The sequence below is a fragment of the Chrysochloris asiatica genome, unplaced genomic scaffold (genome assembly GCF_000296735.1).
Source record: "Chrysochloris asiatica unplaced genomic scaffold, ChrAsi1.0 scaffold00592, whole genome shotgun sequence".
Lineage (NCBI taxonomy): Eukaryota > Metazoa > Chordata > Mammalia > Afrosoricida > Chrysochloridae > Chrysochloris > Chrysochloris asiatica.
This window is the reverse complement of record NW_006409110.1, coordinates 94,885-104,940: the sequence shown is the minus strand read 5'-3', so window position 1 is coordinate 104,940 and position 10,056 is coordinate 94,885. Positions and strand designations below refer to the sequence as shown.

Below are 10,056 nucleotides of genomic sequence, written 5' to 3'. Positions count from 1 at the left end.
CTCATCTTTCTCCTGAGGAATGGCTGGTAGTTTTGAATTGCCAACCTTGAGGTTAGCAGCCCAATTCATAACCACTATGCTATACATGTGTATATATATTTGCTTTTCTTGCTGTTGCTGTTATTCATATTGTAAACTGCCATCACATCAGTTCTTACTCATAAAAATTATGGATAGGGTTTCTGTGTAGTAGCTGGATGGTATGGACCACCGATAGAACTTTGAGCAGTCCAGTACTTATCCAAAGCCAAACTACATATATGCATTAACACACAGTGCCACATCAGGATGCCAAATAAATCATAGATCGAACAAAATTAATGTTTAATATCCAATCATCTTGCATTAAAACTCATAACTTGCTGTCTGGTGCCAAACTTAACTAAGAGAGACATCTACTCCTTTTTTTTTTTTTTTTTTTTTTTTAACATGTGTGACTAAGGACACTTTTCTAAAATTCATTAAATCTGACTTGCTATGTATAATATGGCACAAATACCAGTTTATAGCTCAAATTGCTACTGTGAGGTAGAAATAGGACTATTACACAATATTCTAAGTACTAATGAGAGAGGCTTTCACATATTCTTCTCGATAGTGTAAACTCATTGTAGAGGTTGAAGATTCCAGGTAATCTTAGAATCCAACCTTTTTTTTTCCTTTTCTTTCGTTTATTCCTTTGATTGCGTAGTAAAAATCAGATCAGCTTCAATGTGTGTTCAAAACCTGAAGCCCTTCTAATGAATTGGGCACCCTGGCACTACACTCATAGGCAAGCTTGCTCTCAGCTTTGAGAGATTTGAAGCAGACACTGTACAAGGCTTCAGGGGCTTTGTGGTAGTCACCAACACTTTTAACTCTGAGAGAAGTTCCATTTTTCACAGTTGTCCATCACAAATTAATTCCACACAGCAGGACATCAACTTGTACAAGTAGTGTACAACATATGAGGAAAAGAAAAGTCATCATTAATAGTTTTGATGAAAACTGATCAGCCCAGGTGAATAAACACATTCTCTCCACAGCTCGTTTCCCTGACATCCACATGTCATCTTGAAACCACACAATTTGGTCCAAATATTTTCGTCAGTGCATTTTTCTTTCTGACTTCCTCTTGAAAATGGGTGCTTCTCCCCTCCACCCAAAATTTCAGTCTTACAGGCTGCGGAACTGCTTTCCAAATATGAAGAAGCTCTGAAGTCAAGAAGGTTCAAGCCCTCTGTGGAAGACGGCGATTGCCTACAGACAGATGTGGCTGCTCTCCTGGCATGTGGTAGCCACAGAAAGGTACAGCTTCCCATCCAGACAAACACAGATTTCATAGAGCCTCTGTGAGCTGTCAGAGGGACCGTTGGTCCCCTGAACTTACTTGGGCAAACACACACAGTATCAGCATCTAGCACAAGCATCCCATCTACTATGTAACTTTATATCCACTTGAGAAAGAGCCTCAATCTTCCCAGCACATGCTTCAGTGTGCACACCCCTGGGGCATCCATGTTTAGACAGACTCCTGGCAGGGGATTTTAACTTAAGCTCTGGAAATGGGTCAGCTTGGACAAGTGGGGTTTCCACTGAATGTTCAAAAAGAGCCCCTTCAGGACCAGTTACTCGGAGTTTATCTGTACCATCAACTCCTTCTTTTTCATCAACCGTAAACAGTGGCTTGCCATCCTTGAAGCTGATCTGAAACTGCTGGCTCTGAACTTCCACCATTTTGGGACCCACTTTTCATCTGCCTGTGACTTCTCCCTCAGAGTTGCGGGCATTCACGGTCACGTTCTGATTGCAGAAGCAGAGAGGAAATCCACCCGGGAGTGTATTTCTTTGGCATATAATGGAAATACAAATTCTGATTCCCCTTCCAGGCAAAGTCCATCTTTGGTTACACGCAAATGACCCATTCCCTTTGGGGAAAACCATATCACTTTAAGAATCCAAATTGTAAGAGCCAAATTCGCAACTAGGATGATGAGTAAAAGAAGAACAAATAAGTAGAGGCAACACTTCCTCCAGCCATGAGTGCCAATTTTATAGACACACAGATCCTCTGGCCTCTCTATGTATGTGCATGCCTTCTGTGGCTGTAGTGTATTGATCACGTACCATCTGCTGTGCTTGATGAGGTCCAGGAGCTGAAACAGCCACCTCATTTCCCTGCATTCCAGACCTGGTGAGAGCCAGCTCCCCGATTCGCATAGATTCTGGCTCCTTGCTCCTTCCTCAGTGACCAGAGAATCCTCATCCCCAGCCAGCTTCAAGCACCGCCCGTGGACAAGACATCTGCTCCCACCCCGCCAAGCAGCCCATTGCCGCGTCCGAACCACAGCAGCAGGGACAACCATTTTATTTTATAATTGAAATAAAGTAGGTCAAAAGAGTAAAACAAAGTCCCTAAAATTAGAAATAATTGAATGCTAGCTAGAGTGAGTGGGGGAAGCCTTTTGTCTTTTTTCAAGACAAAGATTGGGGTTCCACTTTGCTTTTAGTAGGGTCAAGTTCATTTCGTTTTAAGGCACAGTTATCTGTATCACCGATAGGTCATTGAAAGTGGCATTAGAGAAACTATTGTGTTTCTGAATCACACAAATCATCTTCAAAACATGTCCTCACAGAAGAGGATTACTTAGACCAATCTAAAAACAGCATAACAGTCAAGGCTCCAGGAAAAGAAACAATTACACAAAGACACACCCGATGAGCGAGTGATGGAGGGTAAAGCAATACCTACTATATTTTCAAGGAAATTCTTGAGATATTCATGAACAACTTGTTTAATAGCACTGCATACGTGGTCTTGAGAGCCAGTCAAACTGCAGAAGGGTGGGAGCCTTCAGTTTATTCTTCTTGTCTTGACCATACAAAAGCACAGGCACTTGATTCATTCCATCTCTCCTATTTTCTTACAAATTTTGTACCAGGGATGTAAATTTGAAGTAGTCCTTAGATGAAGAAGTATATTATCACTTGCTTTCTTGAATTCCATGTTTTAAAAGACAAAGGTAAGTTCCTAATATTTCATGGTTGTTTCACTTAAAATGTGTACAAGACACAACAGTTTAACCTAAAACAGTTGTTAGTATCTGTTTTTCAAGAAATTGAGGTTTGAGGCCTTTGAAATAATTAAGATCTCATACCTATTTTTCCTGGTGTGGCGCTGTGGGTTAATGTGCCAGACTGCAAAGCCTTTGAACTGCAAAGTCGGCGGTTCAAGTTCACCAGCTGCTCCTCAGAAACCCTATACAGGGTCGCTATGGGTTGGATCCGACTTGACGACACATACAAAACAACAACAACTTATTTTTGGAAATTAGTAACCAATCTACATATTCTAGTAAATGGCAAAGATTCTTATAGTAAATTTCTAGTATATTAATGAAATGTGTTTTATTTCTCCATTCAACAGACACATTTTGTTTCAATAAAATATTTATGTTCTATAGATTTTCAAGATTCCTGGTGGTATTGCTGATAAGCTCTCTAGAGTTAAATTATACACTCTAACCTTATCAGCTATATCACAATCAAATATATATTAAAACTGCTGTTGTAAATTTAATCTTGTCTCATAGTCACCCTGTAGATATGAGCTGTAAACTCAGTAAACTGCCACAGCTTTCTTCAAAGATGCTACTGATAGGTTTGAATGGGCAACGTTAAAGTTAACATTCCAACCAATTCTCCACCAGGGCTCTTCTAATGCTTATTGGAAGTAACAAATATTAAAAAAAAATTTAAAAAGATGTATTTTAGTCAATTCTGCCTAAGATTAACAGCTTGAATAGAAATGTAATTAATAGAGTTTTGGAGAATATGGTCTTTTGAAGGCAAATTACCAAGAGTTTCTTCTGAGTAGGTTTCAATCACCAACATTTGTATTGTCAGTGACGAGCTTAACCCTTTGTGTCATCCAGGAATTCCATGTAACTATTATATTAAGAGGATCATAAATGACTAAACTGTAATTTTGAAACAACGAGAAAAAACCCTGTTGCCATCAAATAAAGTATGTGTTCAATAGTAAAAGTGCTCCACAGGATTTTATTGGCTTTAATCCTTATAGCAGCAGATTGCATACCCCATGTCCCACTTAGGGGTTTGAATCACAAGCCTGTTGTTGTTGTTGTTGCAGTTGCTAAATACTTTTGAGTGTATTCTGACTCATATCGACACAGCATAGGGTTTCTGAGAAGCAGCCAGTGAGTTTGAACCACTGGCCTTGAGGTTCAAACCAATCTTGTTGTCTAGTGCTTATCCAACAGAGCCACAACAAGATTCCATTTTGGTGCAAAATTTGTTACCTAGGGAGCTAAATACATTTAGGAATCATCTAAGTTGAGCTTAAAGAGCATGTAAAATTAGTCTTATAAAAAAGACCAAAAATTTAAATGTTTTATGAACACAAAATAGATAATTTCTGATAATAAATAAATAATTTTGTTGGAAAATATAATGGCTTAGCATGGACATGTGTGTACTTACCTTCCTTCTTCCCAGAGAAAGAAAAATAAAACCCCAAACAACAGAAATATGACCAACCACTCGGTGGTAATGGAATTCTACCTCATGGAGTTCTCCAACACCAGGGAACTCCGGGTTCTGCATGCCTTTGTATTTCTGATAATTTACTTGGAGACCATCATGGGGAATCTTCTCATCATGATCCTTGTCACTCTGGATCAGAGTCTTCACACCCCCATGTACTTCTTCCTCCAGAACTTATCTTTTCTTGATTCTTGCCTCATTTCAATCACAGTCCCTAAATTTATTCTGAATTCTTTATCCCAAAGGAGCACAATTTCTTTGTCAGGATGTGTGTTGCAGATCATGTTGGTGGTTCATTTTGCTTCATCTGAACTTTTCCTCCTCTCAGTCATGTCCTATGACCGTTATGTGGCCATCTGTCATCCTCTGCATTATGAGAACATAATGAACAGGGGCTTCTGTGTGCAGATGGCAGCTGCCTCATGGCTTGCTGGGAGCATTTTTGGGGTTCTTTACTCAGCTGGAACTTTCTCTCTGTCTTTCTGTGGATCCAGGAAACTCCCACATTTTTTCTGTGATGTTCCATCTCTACTGAAGATTTCTTGTTCTAAGACACATATTATCATTAATGTCAGTGTATCAATTGGGGTCTTGTATGCACTTTTATGCTTAGTTTGTATTGTTTATTCATACATTTGCATTTTCAATATAGTGCTGAGAATGCCATCATTTCAAGGCAGGTCAAAAGCCTTCTCTACTTGCTTGCCCCATCTGGTAGTTGTGATCACATTTTTTATGACAGGTGCCGTTGCCTATTTGAAACCTGTCCCTGATTCCCCAGATCTTCTTGATTTTGTTATGTCTGCTTTCTACTGTGTTGTGCCTCCATCATTGAACCCTATAATATATAGTTTAAGAAACAAGGAAATCAAAGTAGCTTTATGTAAGATTCTTTGGAAACTAAGCCACTATAAAAATTCCAAGTGAAAAAATAGCATGTTGAAAGGCAAATGTCATGTCCTTTGTGATATAAGGTAAATATTTTCATAGATCTTAATGTGTTAGGAAAATCAAAACGTTAAAATACAGTTAACTTATTTGTATTATTTATCCTTGGCCATTATCTCATAGCCCATGAGATCTAGATGTTTCTCATTTAGAGTGCAGTCCATGTAACTGAGTCCTCCTAGTTAAATGGGAGCATAAAATCTGTGGAAGCAGAATAGCCTCTTCAAAGATGTCCATGACCCCATCCATGTTATCTGTGAATTTTACCATTCATAGAATAAAGGACTTTAAATAGACACTTGAATAAAGAATATTGATATAAGAAACTTATTCTTGATTCTGGTGTCCAATGTAATCACAAGGGTCATTAAATTTAGAAGATCTTTACCAGTAGAAGTCTAAACAAGATGTGTCTAAGGAAGCATCTTTCAAGTGATGGATCTTTGTTGAATATAAATGCAGTGTGAGGGCAAGAACCATAAAATGTGAACAGTATCTCTATTAGGTAGCACTGAGTCTTTCTGGCTCATAGTGACCTAATGTTCAACAGAAGGATACACTGTCTGACCAGTTCTCTGCCATCCTCACAGATGTTATATTGAGTCCTTTACTGTTGCCAATGTATCAGTCCATCTTTTTTGGAGTTTCCCTCAATTTTGTCAATCCTCCACTTTACCAAGTATGGTGTCCTTCTCCAGGGACTTGTCCTTCCTGATATCAGCCTCTGGTGTTAGGACAACCCATGAAAACTGTATTTTTCCTAGAACCTCTAGAAAAGAATATTCCTTTGCTGATCCTTGAATTTTAACCTTAATTTTAGTCAGACTGAAGCCTGACTTCTAACTTAGGATACGTTGAGTTAGGAATTTTCTATAATTTTTAACCATTAAATTTAGGGTAACTTGACACAACAGCAACAGGAATTGCATTTAAACATAAAAACTCTTCCTGGAAGATTCACTTAAGTCAAATTTTCTGATATAGAACAAGTACGTTGCTGTTAAGTGCTGTGGTGTAAGTTCTGACTCGTAGTAAACCCAAACAAGATTTTTGAACATAAGCTGGTAGGTTTGAAATGTCTACTTTGCTGTTCAAACCAACCTTGTAATCATGTGTTTACCCTGCTGTGTCATATCACATTTCAATTTCAGCCTATGAAACTGAAATGAGAATTATCAAAAAGAGTACTATTTCCACTTGCATGATTTTCACAATATGACTAAAATAATTTCAGATTTTGTATGTATTTTTCAACATACTATTGCCTTATTATTTTTGCTGTTAGATGATATGGAGTCAACTTACACTTACAACATTCAGAACTAAAATGTCCCATACATTTGTCTATGGAGTAATTTTTACAGGAGCAGATCATTAGGACTCTCACCCTTGGAGCCAATGAGTAGGTTGAAAGCACCAACATTTTCAATAGCAATGAATTCCTGAAATGCTGTGCCACCACTGCCCCATACCTTCAATTACATTACAAATAAATGACAATATTGATGTCATTATTTTGTTTATATTTTATTATTATAAGATTTATATTTTAAAATTTTAAGAAAATAAAATTATATTCTAATTACTTGAATGTCTACTATAATAATTTGAATTCTGTAATTCCTGTGTTTCTTGTGACTCACTCAATATGTTATGGTTAATACTTTTGGCTGTTAACAATTTTGCATTATTTTTCCAGGTTTAACTTATTTCCTAATTTTGTTTCTACTGTTATTTGATATATTTAAAATTATTTTAACTTAACTGTATTTTATAATGTATGAAATAATTAAAATCTAAGTGAAAGTCATTCACTTGAACCTTAATTTTTAAACCACATTATGATATTAGCTCATAGATTAGCATTATTCATTGAGCAACTGGCTTGAACATTTTATAAAACCAAATCAAAAAGATTAGTCACCATATAAATTCTGAAAAGTGTTCACTTCAGAATTTTGTGGATATTTTGGACATAAATTTGTCAGGTGACAGGGCAGGGTACAGGATCATGAGACAGGAACAACAAGATTGCTGTATTTTATGTAATTGTTTATTTTTTAATTTTGTGCTGAAATATTGGGGGATAATGTCTAGCTAATGCAAACAGGAAACTATTTGTAAGCTAGTTTTCTCATCATAAGAATTTTATTACCCACTCATAAAATTGGATTTTTATTTGCATGTCTTTTGTTGATATTTTAAAAATTCTATTCACTTAATTGTATGATAAATTATCTAATATTGCATGGTGGATTAGAGAGAAGTTCAGTACTTCTGTACATCATCTCAGATGAAGCAGATACAGGGGATAATCCCAAACTCTGAAATATATATAAAATAATATTTAGAAAGTTCAAAAACTTAGAGTAAGTGGAATTTATAGCAAAAACAAGAAAGGTGGTGTTGTCTAATCTATGGATTCCAGCCAGCTCCCAGAGCAGACATCTTGGCCATGAGGATGCAGATGAAGAATCAGAGGAGCAACACAGAGGTCTGACTGTTCCTCAGAAATCAATGTCTGGAAATTATTGTTATTTTTTTCTATGTGTCTTCATTGGTCTCTCACTGTCTGTGCACCTCCTCTCTAGTGAGCAAAGGGGATGTCTAAGCAAGGGGACAAAGCTCCCAACCTTGGGAGGTTATGCTACTCATGCACAAGGATCTGCTCAGCAAAGACCATGCTGCACAGAATCTAAGAAGGGGAAAACACTGCTTAAAACCAAATGATTTCTCAAAATGCCTAGAGCCAATCCTGAACAGTTTATCCCTAGGAAAATGTCTACAATGGAAGTTGCAGAATGGGGGACAGACAGATTATAAAGGAAACAAGGCAAAAATTAAATACTAAGTTATGGCATAATGAGTAACAGTAACATTTTGAAATTTCTCAGGCTGCTTTTAAGGTAGGAAGCTGAGAGTTGTATATAAAAAATGTTCTACAGAGGGTTTGAAAAAAAAATAAGGAATAAGTAAGGAAGGCACTACAGGAACAATCCAATAAGGTAGATACAGCATTGGAAACAATTCAAAATGTACAAAGAGAGAACCAAACTATTAATAATAAAATATCAGAAATGGACAATACATTGAAAGAGCAAAGGAGTAGAAATGAAGATTTGGGAGCCAGAACCAGAAAACTGGAAGACAAATCTCTCAATACTACTAAGACAGAAGAGCAAGCAGAAAAAAGATAAAAAAATCTGAAGGAAGTCTATGAATCCTGTGGGACAACATGAAGAAGGAAAACTTAAGAATTATTGGCATTTCAAACACGAAGAATCACAGAAATCCACAGAGAAGATAGTTGACAAGCAGCTTAAAAAAATTTACCTAACATCCTGAAAAATGAAAAAATAAGCATTCAAGAATCTCAATGAACCCCAGGAAAGACAGACACCAAAAGAAAATCACCAAGACATATCATAATTAAGCTCTCCAAAATCAAAGACAAGGAAAGAGTCCTAAAAGCAGCTAGGAAAAGAGCATTGTTGCTTCCAAAGACAAGCAAATCAGAGAAATCATGCAGACAAAAGGAAATGGAAAGAAATATATAAAATCACGAAAGAAGAAAAAACTGCCAACCAAGAATTTCCTACCCAGAAAAGCTGTCCATCAAGTATGACATTATAATATAAACATTTGAAGATAAACAGAAGCTAAAGGATTTTGTCCAAGCCAATCCAAGGCTTCAAAACATTCTAAAGGGAATTTTTTGGACTTAGAACCAACAAGAACAGACAACAACCAGTGATTGACATACGTGGCAGCAACAACTCAAACCCAATCAACCGATGGAAGAGTATACAAGAGGAAAAAAGTACAAGAATGAATTCAGAATTTCTGAGATGTCAGTTTATGATCAAAACAACTACAATGTGAAAGAAGGTAAAAGCATATGACCAGAGATCAAGGTTGGGAGGAGGTCAGGTAGATTGCAGGATAAAATAGACTGCTTTCAATGGAGGGAAAAGTTAATAGTATATAGGGTAACCTCAAAGAAAATAAGTACAACGTGCAAAGAAAATGAAAATCCAAGAAACAGAAACATTAAAATTAAGAAGAAACTGACAAGAAAGAACACAAAATATATGTATTCAGCACAGGAATATATGCAGAACAAGGAACCAGCAGCACCACTAAAAACAAACATAATGACTACAATTAATTCATACCTATCAATAATTACACAAAAATCAATAAATGTCAGTGGATTAATTTGCATGCAAATTAAGAGATGGAGAGTGGCAGAATGGAAAAGAATATAAGATGCTTCAAAATGTTGTCTACAAAAGGCACATCTTACACATAAATACTATAACCAGTTAAAAGTTAGAGGATGGAAAGAAATATACCAATCTAATTGTAATAAATAACTATTAGGAGTGGCAATACTAATCTCTGAAAAAAATAAACTTTAAGTCAAAACCCAGCTTAATAGGTAAAGTTGGACATTAACTCATGATTAAATGGTCAATTGAACAAGATGACACAGCCGTAGTAAATATCTATGATTTCAATGAAAGAGCTCAAAGACATATAAACCAAACTCAAACAGATTTG

General features: G+C 36.5%; 1 protein-coding gene and 1 pseudogene across 1 annotated transcript; one reads left to right on the top strand and one right to left on the bottom strand.

Annotated features, from left to right (window-relative positions):
- Window positions 1–1,239: 1,239 nt before the first annotated feature.
- LOC102811375 lies at window positions 1,240–2,109 on the bottom strand (annotated as a pseudogene).
- A 2,421-nt stretch (window positions 2,110–4,530) lies between these two features.
- Window positions 4,531–5,472, top strand: LOC102813673 (olfactory receptor 14K1-like). Its single transcript, XM_006877761.1, has one exon. It carries the CDS (start codon window positions 4,531–4,533, stop codon window positions 5,470–5,472), a length of 942 nt encoding a protein of 313 aa, XP_006877823.1.
- The last annotated feature ends 4,584 nt before the right edge of the window (window positions 5,473–10,056 follow it).

What these genes read in the sequence shown, in the direction of transcription:
- LOC102813673 (XM_006877761.1), top strand. Translation starts at nt 4,531, where the DNA reads ATGACCAACCACTCGGTGGTAATGGAATTCTACCTCATGGAGTTCTCC.